Below are 16,166 nucleotides of genomic sequence, written 5' to 3'. Positions count from 1 at the left end.
ACCTGGCATTTTTAGTAAGGAGAGGGGAAGATCACCTACCCAGATCTAAACTTTGAATTCATCTACGAGAAAGCTGCTCTTACTTCCCTACTCACAATTGTTACAGTGGTATGTGTGGATTTCCCTAGTTTCGGTTGATAATTGATTTGGCAACTGTCATTTGATGAAGTTCCTTCAGGGAGGTGGAGGAAGAGATAAGCGAAAGACAAAGCTGGTAGAAACTGGAATCTGGTCTCTCCAGTCCCTCATTTTAGAAGTCATTACTCCAATGAGCAATAAAATAAATTCATCAACAGATATAGTCAGCAGAACAGACAGACCAAGGCAGAATTTGAATTAGATTCTCAAGAACCAATCTACTGACCAAAATTGAAGAAAGGTATAGCACTGAAGAGATGAGTACATGAGTTTTTAAAAGATCAAGGAATTTGGAGGTAACTTAGTTTCAGATGACAACCACACAAACCTCTTTCCTAAGAGGCCACATTCAGTATTCTGCTTGAGGGTGGAACCAAGAATCTGTTGCTGAAGAGTGATTGGATTGGTGTTTCCAAATTGTGCCCCTGAGAACTTGAAAATGAAGACACCCTGTGTAAAGGCCACATGAAAAGAAGCATCATTTAGAGACTGTCAGAATCCCAGGATTTGGTAGGGGAGATGGTTGGGAAAGTCTGGGTAGAGTGACTTGCAGGACTCCATCTGAGACTTTCAGTGAAGTGAAGGTTGTATCATAAAGCAACAATAAAGTCATATTTTACCCCATTGGGAGATTAAAATTTGTTCTTTGTGGTAATAGACATGATGCACATGTTTCTTCACTCTACCACATTGCAGCTAAAGTACCCCAAACTGAAAGAAAGGGTGTCCTTTTTCCCTGAGCTATTCATATTTAATCTACTTGGCCTGCTAGGAAATGATATCCTTGACTATGCGTAAGGTGAGACTCTCAAAAGCCACAGACTAGATATCAGACAAAATTTCCTGGGCACTTCCCAGGCTCTAATTCATTTCCACTGGTGAATTACAGTTCTTGTTCCTTACTTGTAGGCTTTTCATAACTAACTTTAAAAAGGTATACTGCAGTTTTGCTTTTTCCTATTGTATTTTAATTTGGCCCAAGAACTGAATTTTTACTTTTACTTTAAAAATAGCTTTATTAAAGTATAACTGGTATATGATGAACTGCATATATTTACGGGGTACATTTTAATGAATTTTGACATATGTATACACATAGCATGACCCCAATCAAGATAGTGAACTTATCTGTTGTCCCTGAAGCCTCACTGTCCCTTTTGGTACTTCTTTTCTCTTGCCTCCCCTGTGCTGAGTTTTGAATTAAATTTCTTTAGCTGTGTCAGAAAGATTACAAAATGGTGTAACTAGAGGTGCAGAAACCAGAGTTATTCAAACATGGAAGGGTCCCAGATGCCAGACTATGTACCTTCTATCAGCCTCTAAAGTCAGAGGTGGCCTATATGTGACACAGCATTTCCTCCACAGTACTATTTACCATGAATGGATGAAGAAATAAATGAAAAGAAAATGAATGTGCAGGAATAATCTACAAGATCTGGCAAGTCTTTGGAGTTCAGATATGTATTTAACCGGTGAAGAAATCTTCAAATCTGTAAATATATATTAAGAGAACTGGCAAGCACACGTGAAGAAGAAATGTGGAGAGAACATGAGTTGGATGAAAGAACACACATTTAAGAGTAAAAAAAGAAGTCTGCTTTCCACTAGTGGCATTGCCACTTAGCCATGTGACTTGAAGAAGCTATTTTCCCCTGAGCCTCAGCTTCACATCTTAAATGAGGATAATGATATGTGTTCATGAAAAATTAAACTGGACTCAATAAAACAATGTGAGTGATTCACTTTTTATCTTTCCCTGATCTACAGTCCTGAATAGATAGTGGCAATTATTGCTGAAGTCCTTTTGGTGGTATTTCAAAAAGTATCTCAGGTAATTTGTTTGCAAGTGCAGACTTAAAGGAAGGAGTTTAGGCTGGAGACAAATTCAAAGTAATTCATTCCTTCATTGGTTGGACTAGATGGGACACTCCATCTAATATGGCCAAGGAGGAGACTATGGGTAGTGAAAAAAAGAATGACTGAAATTTCAGAAGGTAAGAGAGTTTGAGAAAATCAGAGCTGGTGAAGAAAAAAAAACTAGCCAAAGACAAACACAACTATCCTCACTCAGAAGTCCACCAGGTCCTACTGCTAGATGAGCATGGAATGTCATCTACAGCACCACCCTCTAATGTTGGGTCCCTCTAACTGTAGGGGTAAAATGGAAGTCTTGTTGATACATGTGGAGAATTCCTTAGACACTGGTGTTTCTCTTCTGAGAGAAACATTAATCCAGAAAACAGTACTCTGAAGAGAGGTGGATTTGTCATTTCCTGTTAACCTAAATCCTGAAGCCAACGAGGGTGCATGTCTTTCCTGACAGAATGGAGATTCAAAGACAAAATATCTTGAAGTGACTCAACATGACATTCCCCCCCTTTTTTTTGCATATAAAAATAAAATAATGTATGTAACAATAATCATTAGTAAGAAAAATTCATGAAGAAGGAGAAACCTGAATTTTTAACAAAACCTAAGGTTTCTTTCTTTTTCTTTTTGCAGGGGAAGAAAACTGGGAGTTCAACCAGAAGCAGCACTCAAAGAATGGCAGGAAGTGAAGACTATTTTTTTTCCGCTGAATCATCCACCCAAGACAGTAAAGTCTTTGAGGGTCTCCCATAACAACAGGGGAGAATATTACTTCATCCATTTATTCAGAGATATACTGTGTGCCAGGCACTGTTCTAGAAGCTGGGGCATATAATAATGATCAAAGTAGACTAAAACAGAGAAATTCAGCTCTCAGTTGACTTACATTCTGGTGAAGAGGACGGTATGGTGAAGATAATAAGCAAAAAATAAGTAAAGTATAGATGGGGAAACAGTGGAAACAATGGCTGACTTATTTTTCTGAGCTCCAAAATTACTGCAGATGGAGATTGCAGCCATGAAATTAAAAGATGCTTACTCCTTGGAAGGAAAGTTATAACCAATCTAGACAGAATATTAAAAAGCAGAGATATCACTTTGCCAACAAAGGTCCGTCTAGTCAAGGCTATGGTTTTTCCAGTGGTCATGTATGGACATGAGAGTTGGACTATAAAGAAAGCTGAGTGCGGAAGAATTGATGCTTTTGAACTGTAGTGTTGGAGAAGACTCTTGAGAGTCCCTTGAACTGCAAGGAGATCCAACCAGTCCATCCTAAAGGAGATGAGTCCTGGGTGTTCATTGGAAGGACTGATGTTGAAGCTGAAACTCCAATACTTCGGCCACCTGATGCAAAGAGCTGACTCATTGGAAAAGACCCTGATTCTGGGAAAGATTGAGGGCAGGAGGAGAAGGGGACGACAGAGGATGAGATGGTTGGATGGCATCACCGACTCGATGGACATGGGTTTGGGTAGACTCCGGGAGTTGATAATGGACAGGGAAGCCATGTGGTTCATGGGGTCGCAAAAAGTCGGACACGACTGAGCGACTGAACTGAACTGAACTGTCAGCATGTCAGATCTTGATACATATTATGAAGAATGGTGAGTAGGAATTGGAAATTTGCTTGGGGTGGCTCAGATAGAAAGATGACATTCAAAGAATGCCTCATCAACAGGACAAATACCTGTGTTAAGACTTCAATATCCCTTCCTTACAAAGCACAGTGGTCCCATTCCAGGAAGGGAACACGAATTCAGCTACTCCACAACTCTCCTGACCAGGTTCAGCTCCTGAGCAGCTTGTCACGAGACCCATGCTTCCTCTCAAATGAGCATCAGGCTTATTTTCAGGGAAGGTGCAGCCAGTGTAATAACTGCTTTGGCCTCTGATTACCCTTTCAGGTCACTGGTTCAAGTGCACCTGCTGAGAAGTCCTAGCTACTCTACTTACTAATAGGAAAGAATTCCAAGCTAGATAATGAGAAAAGCAAGGGGTAGAACTTGAGAGGGATATAGCCATTGGCCATGAGTTAAAGGGGACACAGAGAATCCACATTTATATATTTGTGTTTGTATAAAGAAATTCCAGACACATAAGAAACTAATAACGTGGTTCTTTGTTATTGATGAGAGAACTTGATCAGATGAGAATTGTGTTTGAAGTAATATTGTTTCTTGTATTTTTACATATATAGTTATTAAAGTCTAGCAATGGATTGCCTAACAGAAACCTCAGAACAAAATATTAACTGTATTATCTTAAAGGGCCACAAGATGGCGAAAGCGTTTCTTGATTGTCGAGCCTGTGCGCTGGAAGAAGGGGGCCACCGCTGCTATGAATTCCCCTGTGCAAATCGCCTCTCTCCTGGTTTCCTTAGTTCAATCCCCAGAATTTCTCTTCGTCAACAATTGATTCCTCTCATTATCACCCCTTATTGACTGGAAGAGAATTATGTTCGCTAATTGGTCCAGCTTTTTAAAGAAAACTCTTTTCGGGGAAAGGGGAAGGGAGGCAGGGAAGGGACACATTAAAATATACACAAAAGTACACAAAAGAGAATAAGGTACTTCCAAGTGCCCATCAGGCAAAGTTTCAACAGTTAACCAGCATCTCTTGTGCTGTTTCTTTATCCACCCACCGGGTACACTGTGGGGGAGGGTTACAGTGTAAAGAAATCATAAACATGTTTCAATCATGAATATTCCAAACATTCCAACAGATACAGAATTAAACAAAATACAAGATTTTCTCACCTAAGAAAAATTTTAAATCATCCAATAACTAGTACTAGAAAAAAAAAAAACTTCAGTTGCCTCAAATATTTTATTTTTTTACAATGATTTTTCTGATTTGCATTCTTTTAGATGCTGAAGTAAAGAGATAAGATGATCACTTGGAGGTTAAGGAGACCTCCCTGCACATAAACACACCTTGGGGGTGGGGGTGGGGTCAAAAGGGAGGGAGTGCCATCCCATAACAGCTGATGCCAAACTTCCCGCAGGCCTCAGTGGTGGAATTCATCTTGAAGAAAAGATGAAGAAAATACTCTCATGTTGAGGCGTGTCCTAGAACAGGTCAGATGTGGGATTAGAATCAAGATAATTGGTCAAAGGTAAACACAGACCTGAAAGAACTGCCCTGTATAAATTAACTGCCTCTTTACTATACTCCTCATTAGAAAGGATACCCACACCCTTTCTCTCTGGGTGGGTGTTTCTATCTTGTTTTTGTCTTAAAAAAAAAAAAAAAGACAAACTTTCTCATGTGCTCTCCCACTTATGTCTCTAAATGATAAATTTTGTACCGGTTTTTTTTAAATAGAGGAAGAGCCAGAGGAACTTTGCTTCTAGCCTCTAGCCCCTGGTGGGTTCCTGGTTTTCATCCAAGCTACCTAGGTCTGGATTAAAGATTTACTGAGCATGGCCCCACCCATCAGAACAAGACCCAGTTTCCCTCACAGTCAGTCTCTCCCATTAGGAAGCTTCCATAAGCCTCTTATCCTTATCCCTCACAGGGCAGACAGAATGAAAACCACAATCACAGAAAACTAATCAAACTGATCACACGGACCACAGCCTTGTCTAACTCAATGAAACTATGAGCCATGCCATGTAGGGTCACCCAAGACAGACAGGTCATGGAGAGTTCTGGAGTGGACGTGGTCCACTGTTGAAGGGAATGGCAAACCACTTCAGTATTCTTGCCTTGAGAACCCCACGAACAGTATGAAAAGGCAAAAAGATATACTGAAAGATGAATTCCCCAGGTTGGTAAATGCCCAATACGCTACTGGAGAAGAGTAGAGAATTAACTCCAGAAAGAATGAAGAGACGGAGCCAAAGTAAAAACAGCACCCAGTTGTGGATATGACTGGTGATGGAAGTAAAGCCTGATGCTGTAAATAACAATATTGTATAGGGACCTGGAATGTTAGGTCCATGAATCAAGATAAATTGGAAGTGGTCAAACAGGAGATGGCGAGTGAACATCAACATTTTAGGAATCAGTGAAATAAAATGGACTGGAATGAGCAAATTTAACTCAGATGACCATTATATCGACTACTGTGGGCAAGAATCCCTTAGAAGAAATGGAGTAACCCTCATAGTCAACAAGAGTCTGTAATGCAGTTTTTGGGTGCAATCTCAAAAATGACAAAATTATCTCTGCTCGTTTCCAAGGCAAACCATTCAATATCACAGTAATCCAAGTCTATGCCCCAACCACTAATGCAGAAGAAGCTGAAGCTGAATGGTTCTGTGAAGACCTACAAGACCTTCTAGAACTAACTTCCAAAAAAGATGTCCTTTTCATCATAGTGGACTGGAATACAAAAGTAGGAAGTCAAGAGATACCTGGGGTAACAGGCAAATTTGGCCTTGGAGTACAAAGTGAAGCAGGGCAAAGTCTAACAGTTTTGCCAAGAGAATGCCCTGATTTTAGCAAACACTCTCTCCCAACAACACAAGATATGACTCTACACATGGACATCACCAGATGGTCAATACCGATATCAGATTGATTATATTCTTTGCAGCCAAAGAAGGAAACGCTCCATAGTCAGCAAAAACAAGATTGGGAGCTGACTGTGGCTCATATCATGAACTCCTTGTTGCAAAATTCAGACTTAAATTGAAGAAAGTAGGGAAAACCACTAGACCATTCAGGTATGACCTAAATCAAATCCCTTATGATTATACAGTGAAAGTGAGAAATAGATTCAAGGGATTACATCTAATAGACAGAGTGCCTGAAGAACTATGGACAAAGGTTTGTGACATTGGACAGGAGGCAGTGATCAAGATCATCCCCAAGAAAAATAAATGGCTGTCTGAGGAGGCCTTACAAATAGCTGAGAAAAGAAGAGAAGCAAAAGGCAAAGGAGAAAAGGAAAGATATAAGCATCTGAATGCAGAGTTCCAAAGAATAGCAAGGAGAGATAAGAAAGCCTTCCTCAGTGATCAATGCAAAGAAATAGAAGAAAACAATAGAATGGGAAAGACTAGATATCTCTTCAAGAAAATGAGAGATACCAAGGGAACATTTCATGCAAAGATGGGCACAATAAAAGATAGAAATGGTATGGACCTAACAGAAGCAGAAGATATTAAGAAGAGATGGCAAGAATACACACAACTATACAAAAAAGATCTTCATGATCTAGATAACCATGATGGTGTGATCACTGAACTAGAGCTAGACATCCTGGAATGCGAAGTCAAGTGGGCATTAGGAAGCATCACTATGAACAAAGCTAGTGGAGGTGATGGAGTCCCAGTTGAGCTATTTCAAATCCTAAAAGATGATGCTGTGAAAGTGCTGCACTCAGTGTACCAGCAAATTTGGAAATCTCAGCAGTGGCCACAGGACTGGAAAAGTCAGTTTTCATTCCAATCCCAAAGAAAGGCAATGCCAAAGAATGCTCCAATTATGGCACAGTTGCACTCATCTCACATGCTATTGAGACAAACGGCCTCAAGTTTCTCTGCGTTCATGTTTCGTCTCTTGTTTCCTATTTTATGAATATAAGGCAAAAAGAAAGCAGTATCCTAATTAGAAACAAGGGCTTCCCTCGTGGCTGAGGTTAAAAGCTTCTGCTTCCAATGCGGGAGACCTGGATTCGATCCCTGGGTCGGGAAGACCCCCTGGAGAAGGAAATGGCAACCCACTCCAGTATTCTTGCCTGGAGAACCCCATGGACGGAGGAGCCTGGTAGACCCCAGTCCATGGGTCGCAAAGAGTCGGACACGACTGAGCGACTTCACTATCTATATATCTAATTAGAAACAAAGCGATAGTATTTCTCAGTGTGAAAATATTCATCTGGTTCCTTACTCTCCAACGAACTAGCCGAAAATGTTTATTCAAGGAGCTTGTGAGTGCTGGGCTGGGCGGCAGTTAGCCGGCTTGCCCCGCGCACGGAAACTAGCGGTTCCTTCCCCGATGCCGGCAACCAATCAGGACCTGGCAGGAAGGGCTGGCGCTCACCCGCCAAATTTAAACTTCCCGCCTAACCTCTGCACGCAGGCAGGACTCAAAACTCCTTCTCCCAGACCGGCGACTAGGAAGTATTTGTGTTACGAAAGTTCTCTTACTTAATCCTAATGGCTATCAGAACGAGTAGCAGAGCTCTTTTTACATGCACGAAATTCCTGAGTAACAGCAAAGATCAGAACCAAAATTACACAAGGAACTTCAGAGCTTTGCCAGTCAGGTAACGTTGTATTTGTCATTAGTGGATCGCGAGCTTACTGTGCCAAAAACAAGATTGTTCAGGAACTGCTCTACCTCCCAAGACCCAGGGCAGAAAGAAAATAAGCATCAGCTCTTTCTCTGAGAACATGGGTGGCTCTTAAAAGAGCCGTTAAAATCGTTTGCAACCGACTCAGTTTACTTGGCACTAGTATACTTGGTGACGGCCTTGGTGCCCTCGGACACCGCGTGTTTGGCCAGCTCCCCGGGCAGCAGCAGGCGCACGGCCGTCTGGATCTCCCTGGATGTGATGGTCGAGCGCTTGTTGTAATGCGCCAGGCGCGATGCCTCGCCCGCGATGCGCTCGAAAATGTCGTTCACAAACGAGTTCATGATGCCCATGGCCTTGGACGAGATGCCGGTGTCCGGGTGGACCTGCTTCAGCACCTTGTACACGTAGATAGAGTAGCTCTCCTTGCGGCTGCGCTTGCGCTTCTTGCCGTCCTTCTTCTGCGCCTTGGTCACTGCCTTCTTGGAGCCCTTTTTCGGGGCCGGAGCGGACTTAGCCGGTTCGGGCATGACGAAATACAAGCTAAAGATCAGGGGAAGAACACAGAAGATACGTTGGGTCCTTTTTATATAGAACCTCTTATGCAAATAAGGTGATACGTTAACATCTCACTCTTATTGATGGCTGTTCCAGAAGACGTCAGAAATTAGTTCTGCCCAATTAGATCGCAAGAATACCAATTCGCATTCCCATTGGCTAAAATGAAGCCACAATCCCAGCCAATGATATGTCTTTTTTTTCGCGCCTAATAAGGGTTATAAAGAAAGGCCACCCGTAAGATTTTATTACTTCGGTAGCCGTTTGGGGTGAAGTTTAGCTTACTATGTCTGGGCGAGGCAAACAAGGCGGCAAGGCTCGTGCCAAAGCCAAGACCCGCTCCTCGCGAGCCGGGCTCCAGTTTCCCGTGGGCCGTGTTCACCGGCTGCTCCGCAAGGGTAACTATGCGGAACGGGTCGGTGCCGGGGCCCCGGTGTACCTGGCGGCGGTGCTGGAGTACCTGACGGCCGAGATCCTGGAGCTGGCGGGCAACGCGGCCCGGGACAACAAGAAGACGCGCATCATCCCGCGCCACCTGCAGCTGGCCATCCGCAACGACGAGGAGCTCAACAAGCTGCTGGGCAAAGTCACCATCGCTCAGGGCGGCGTCCTGCCCAACATCCAGGCGGTGCTGCTGCCCAAGAAGACTGAGAGCCATCACAAGGCCAAGGGCAAGTAAGCTGCCTGAATTATAGCAACTCCGATGAATCCAAACCAAAGGCTCTTTTCAGGGCCACCCATATTTTCTGTAAAAGAGCTTGACATTTGTTAATAATGTTGGATGGCAGAAAAATGCAAAACTTGGTAGGAAAATTTTTAGCTTCATATAGTGGCATCTATGGATTCCAGGTCAAAAGCCCACATTTGGTCAATTTAGCTCATTCTTTTTCAACTAATTTTTTTCACTGAAATTGCTTATGTGGGATTTTTTAGCATTTAGTCTACTAATATCTGACTCATCCGATTGTATGTTTAAAATTCTGGCATTGGTATAAGTAAGACTTGTTGGAATAAATGTTGACAATATCTAGCAATCCAAGACACTGAAATGGCCTATCAAAAATAAAATATTTGACTTAGACTGTTTAGAAGGTATGTAACCCAAGTGATTTTATTCATTATTCAATTGTGCTTAAATATGTCTTCCAATTATAGGGGGGAGGGAGTTACTTTTTCCCACTAGTGAGTTTTTGACTGAGCCTGTAAGCAGATGGGCTAGGGGTTCCCCAGAAAGAACCAGGAATGGCTCTGTCTCTTTTTTTTGGCGGTGTCCTACAGTTTGTGGGATCTTAATTCTCTGATCAGAAATTGAACTCTGGACCACTGGATCACCAGACCTCCCCAGGAATGGTTTTGTGACATAAGCCATTTTGGCCAAAATCTTTCTATATAAGCCTAGTGGCAATAGTTGTCCTTTAACAGTCTCAGTAGTCAATGATCTGAAGAGAAGTAAGAATGCAGGAATAAAGGAAAAGCAGTCAAAAGATAACAGTTCAGCCATAAAACAAAGTTCTAGTTCCTCAAGGCGTATAGATAATCTGACACAATCTTTGAGTTCTGCAGGAAGGACCCCACCTAGGTGGAGGATGGAATAATTTTGCCCCTGGTGACTTGAATCAACTAAAGCTTGGACTCTGTCAACCTTTGCCCCAATTCTATGCTGTTTTCTCCTCTACTCCAGACCCTACATGAATATGCATATCCCTTCGCTTAAAACCCCCAATTTTGCTGTTCAGGGAGAAACTGCTTTGGGAATATCCCCGGTGTTCTCTTTAGTTGCTGCTTGTAATAACAAATCCTTTCTTCCTTCTGATCTTTTGCTTGGTTGTACCTTTTGGTTTGATACCCACCAAGGGGCAAAACCCAGTTTTCAGATAACAAGTCTTGTAATAAAAGACAAATTCTAAAGAGAAAAACAAATTTCTTAACATGTGTACATCATGTACACATGGAAGAAACCCAGAGGAAAAAACCCACCACCCAAGGTGCCTTTGAAGACCAGGAGTTCTCTGGAGGCTTTCACTGCTGAGACTGAGAATTCATTTCCTATTGGGGGAACTAAGATCCCTCAAACTGAGGTATAGACAAAAAAAAAAAAAAAAAAAAAAAAGAACTTGCTGGGTCCAGCCTCGGCAGGATCCAGGGGGTACCCTCAGGATGAACGGCGTCGGCGAGAGAGAGAGAGAGAGACACGTGAGACTAGCCTTGATAGGGCCAAGTCTGTGTTTTACTTTTTGACAACCGGTTTTATACCCTTTCACAGAACGTTTTCAAGGTACAAGATGCTTACTTATGATTACACAGGATTAGCATTACATCATTTTGATTTTTAGGAAGAGCAGGATTTTTTTGCTTTCTAATTCTATAGTAATTTTTAGCACATGATCTTCTGGCCTTGAGGCTATTAACATTTCATGCAGGTCAGGTGACTGTAAACCTATTTTCCGTTTTTATGGTGACCTTAACTGAAAGGTAACAGGGTCATAGGGAAATAGTACAGAGTAGAATTATATTCTTGTTAATACAAAAATTAACCTTTCTGCAAAAGTTGTCAGTTGCGTTTATCTAAGAAGTTTACCCCATACAGACTCTGCGGCTTCAGTGAGGCAGCCTCTGCCTAGCACTCCTGGCTGACAATTAACAACCATCTCATTGTTACCACACTAGGGCTAAGTCCTTATTTCTCTAGATCTTAAACTATATTAACAATGGTTTCTATAACACAACCTTAGCACATTAAAAGCAAAAACACAGCAAGAAAAACACAGCAAGCAAATCACAACCCAATAACCACCTATAGAATAATTTTTCTTATGTTTTCTAATAGGACTCCTTTACCCCTTAAAAGGGCTCTATATCTATTAGGGCTTTTATATAATCAGGTTCTTTATGCTATTTTATGATTAGGATATTATAAGCAATCATGCATATTAGTACCAAGGGCATAAATGCATTTGGCTAACAAACTGCTAGCAAAGGAGTTTAAATTAAAACACTCCTATCACCCTGGATAATCTCATAAAATACCACCACCTGGGAAACTTATTGATTAAAGTTCTAAATTGATTCTTATTTGGGAAGAGATCGGGGAAGGCCTTCCTGCCTGTGTCAGAGAAATTAGGGAGTAGTCCATTGAGGCAGGCATCAGAAAGACAGATATCGTCTTTAAGGTGAGAGCCGGGGGCAGCTTTTTGAAATCCCTGAAAACCTGATCTGCCTTGCCTGTCAGGCTTTCTCCTCGTGACCTTGTCATGGGTGGGATCTCGTGAGCTGGCCTTTCCGAAAACCCCTGAAAACCTGATTCGCCTTGCCCGTCAGGTTTTCTCCCTTACGGCCTTGTTAGGGGTAGGGTTTTGTGAGCTGACTTTTTCGAAACCCCTGAAAACCTGATTCGCCTTGCCCATCAGGTTTTCTCCCCTATGGCCTTTTTAGGGGTAGGGTCTCTGTGTTGGCTCCTGGCAAGAACTCCACCATAAATACTGTCTTCTGTTGAAGATGTGAGGAGGTCAGTTATGAAGAGATTACCAGGGAAACAAGAGTAGATTCTTTTAGGCATATTTAAATTGATACCTTCTCCATTGTCTATTGGGATTAAAATTGTCCTTCCTGGTAGAGAGGAGGGACGTCTCTGTCAATTTGTGTCCAACTTTTAGGAAAATCGAAGACAAGAAGACTTTCTTGTATCTGCTTCATCTCAAATGCTTCAATTGGGCAAATCAATCCTTGTGCTAAATGGAGTATCTTGGGGTGGCCTATTCTATCCTTCAATACCAACTACTAATATTTTGTTGATTTATACTGTTGTAAAAATAAAAAATCTATATTAATAAAAAATCTGAACTCAGCCTTATAAATGATGCACAGAGAATATTTCTAAACAAAAGTTTTAAAGCAAATTAAAGTTCTTTCATTACAATACAGGCTGCACCAATGGCTCAGGGGTAAAGAATCTGCCTGCAGGGTAGGACACGCAGGAGACTCAGGTTTGATCCCTGGGTGGGTCCGGAAGATCCCCTGAAGAGGAGCCTGGCAGACCACGGTCCATGAGGACCTCCACCATTGCAGTAACTTTAAAGTTGTGTTTTTTTTTTTTTTCATTTCACATCCAAAGTTCTGGGTTAATAATGTAGTTAAACATTTTTTTCTTATATTTTAAAGTATTTATGCTCCATTACAGACAGTTTGGGCATCTATTCATTTGGAGATAAGAAGATAAAGATCAAGTTTAAGATCAAGAATATTTAAGGAAGATCAAGAGCAGAGAAAACAAGGGTAGAAAGAGAGTTCACAGAGACAGGAAGAGATCAGATCATGTAGGGCTTTATGATCATGTAGGTTTTATATGCTATGTTATGTTTTTGCAAATCATTCTAAGGGTTTCAAATGAAGGGATGGCATAACCTAATTTACATTTCTTTGAAAGTTCACTAAGGCAACTATATGGTGAATACAAAGTTTAGAAGTAATGATATAAATTAGGAAGCTATTGCAATGGTCTTTTTGAGAGATAATGGTGGTTTGGCCTAAACTGGGGGCAATAGATGATGGTTTGGTATAGATATATTTCACAAGTGTAACCGATAGTTTGCTGCGGGATTTGATTCATACTGTGTAGGAGAGGGGAAAAAATATTTTTCCCTTTGAATTCTTGGCTGAGACTTCCTATAAGACAAGTTCAAAATCACCAAATTTTTATTAACATGTATACCTCATGTGTATATGAGAGACACTTGGGAAAAATGAATAAGCTCCTCAAGATGACCCAAGCCACCACCTTACATATGATCTTTGTTGCTGTTCAACCGCTAAGTCAAATGTGAATCTTTGCCACCCCATGGACTGCAGCACACCAGGTTCCTCTGACCTCTGCTATCTCCCTCAGTTTTCTCAAATTCATATCCATTGAGTCGGTGATACTGTCTAACCATCTTATTCTTGGTCTCCGCCTTCTCCTTTTGCCTTCAGTCTTTCCCAACGTCAGGATTTTTTTCCAATGAGTCAGCTCTTCACATCAGGTGGCCAAAGTATTGGAGCTTCAGCTTCCGCATCAGCCTTCCAATGAATGTTCAGGGTTAATTTCCTTTAGGATTGACTGATTTGATCTCCTTGCAGTCCAAGGGACTCTCAAGGATCTCCAGGATGACAGTTTTAAAAGCATCAATTCTTTGGTACTAAGTGTTCTTTATGGTCCAACTCTCACATCCATACATGACTACTGGAAAAACCACAGCTTGACTATGCAGACTTTAGTTGGCAAAGTGATGTCTCTGCTTTTTAATATACTGTCTAGGTTTATCATAGCTCTTTTTCCAAGGAGTAAGTGTCTTTTAATTTCATGGCTCCAGTTACCATCCTCGGTGATTTTGGAGCCCAAGAGAATAAAATCTGTCAATGATGGTACCAGATGCTTAGTGTTTTGAATGTTGAGTTTTAAGCCATCTTTTTCACTATACTCTTTCACCCTCTTCACAAGGTTCTTTAGTTCTCCACTTTCTGTTAGAGTTGTATAATCTTCGTATCTGAGGTTGTTGATATTTCTCCTGGCAATCTTGATTCCAGTTTGTCATTCATCCAGCCTGGTATTTCACATCATGTACTCTGCACAGAAGTTAAATAAGCAGGGTGACAATATACAGCCTTGTCATATTTCTTTCCCAGTTTTGAACCAGTCTGTTGTTTCATGTTTAGTTCCAACTGTTGCCTCTTGACCTGCATACAGGTTTCTTGGAGACAGGTAAGGTGGTCTGGTTTTCCCCTCTCCTGAAGAATTCTCCACAGTTTGTTGTGATCCACACAAAGACTTTAGTGTAGTCAATGAAACAAAAGTAGATGTTTTTCTGGAACTCTCTTGCTTTCTCCATGATCCAACGAATGTTTGCAATTTGATTTCTGGTTCCTCTGCCTCTTTGAAAGCCAGTGTGTACATCTGGAAGTTCTTGGTTCACGTACTGCTGAAGCCTAGCTTGAAGGATTTTGAGCATAACCTTTCTAACATGAAATGAGCTCAATTGTACAGTAGATTGAACACATTTGGGGACTGAAATGAAAGACAAAACAAAGTTGTATGAGGGAAGGGGTTTGGGGCATGGTTGCCATTAGAAGTTTCCCCCCAAAATGCATAGTAAACAAAGGTAAGGGACCTCCCCAGTGGCTCACAGGTAAAGAATCCACCTGCAATGCAGGAGATGCAGGTTTGATGCCTGCGGTCTGGAGGATCCCCTGGAGAAGGGCATAGCAACCCACTCCAGTATTCTTGTGGGGAAAATCTCATGGACAGAGGCTGGTGGGCTATGGTCCATGGGGTCACAAAGAGTCAGGCATGACTGAAACCACTGAACACAATGCAGATTAAAGTAGGTGCTTTGTCTCACGGTTTTTTTTTTTACAATTTAGAATCGTCCTCCTCTGCTTAGTATGGAAAGGGAGACATAAATGGAGCTTTCCTCTATAAGTGTCTCTTACAAAAGTATAATTTTTGTTTTCAGAAATTCTCCTGTCTGCTATTTCTCAAAAATAATTAGTTCAAAATAATCCTTAGGACAAGAGAGGTGGCATAGTTTGGGTTGGCATGTTCAGCTACACTTCAACTGTGAAAGAACATAAAGATATAAAGAAAATACTTGATTTAAACTAAAGTTTATCTTGACCTATTAAGTCAGTTACTATGTATTTTTAAACATAGTATTGTATAAAATACTATACAAAAGGAAGAGCATTGTATTTTTATAATACATTGCATCTTAATAGAAAAATAAACCTTTGCCTCTCAATTTCAGAAATGATAAAGAATCTGACAAACTTTTCACATATACATACATTACTAGTCTCACAATCACTAGCTGTTATGCAAAAACTCATGAAATCAGATAGGGAGGGAGGCTAGTAGTTGGTGGGAATTTTACTGATTTTTTTTTTAAAGTAGAGAAGGGTTTGTAAAATATATTCCAGTTAACTAATGTTGGGAAAATATAATTTAAAACAAGAGAAAACTTATTATCGACTAAGCTTCATGCTTATTCAAACCATTGTGCCCAACACAGGCAATGTTTTATTAAAGAGATTTCAAAAAGAGAGGAAAAAACCTGTTACGTAGGTAAGAGGATACATTCATTACATTAGTAGGCTTTGCAATCTGGAGTCGGAAAACTGGGAAACAGAGCACTTTCCCTTGAACACATTTCAAAAAGAGGACTCTCAGGTCCTTGAGGAAACATTCTTGAGATAGGAAGCTAGCCAAAGGGTGTTTTTAGCCATTAAGAAAATTTACATACCTTTGAAAAGGACCAAGAAAAAATTTTTGAAAGAGAAAAAGAAAAGGGAAGGGACCCTCAGGGTAAATTAAGTTGAATTAACCTAT

The 16,166-nt window shown here is 41.0% G+C and overlaps 2 protein-coding genes across 2 annotated transcripts; one reads left to right on the top strand and one right to left on the bottom strand.

Moving 5' to 3' along the window:
- Window positions 1-8,400: 8,400 nt before the first annotated feature.
- LOC136151138 (histone H2B type 1-J) lies at window positions 8,401-8,781 on the bottom strand. Its single transcript, XM_065912069.1, has one exon. It carries the CDS (start codon window positions 8,779-8,781, stop codon window positions 8,401-8,403), a length of 381 nt encoding a protein of 126 aa, XP_065768141.1.
- Window positions 8,782-9,095: 314 nt separating this feature from the next.
- Window positions 9,096-9,488, top strand: H2AC11 (H2A clustered histone 11). The gene has a single exon (XM_065912056.1). The coding sequence runs from the start codon at window positions 9,096-9,098 to the stop codon at window positions 9,486-9,488; it is 393 nt and encodes a 130-aa protein (XP_065768128.1).
- The last annotated feature ends 6,678 nt before the right edge of the window (window positions 9,489-16,166 follow it).

Source organism: Muntiacus reevesi, chromosome 20, assembly GCF_963930625.1.
Source record: "Muntiacus reevesi chromosome 20, mMunRee1.1, whole genome shotgun sequence".
Taxonomy (NCBI): Eukaryota; Metazoa; Chordata; class Mammalia; order Artiodactyla; family Cervidae; genus Muntiacus; species Muntiacus reevesi.
Note: the sequence above shows the minus strand (reverse complement) of the source record. Positions and strands in the feature narration are given on the sequence as shown.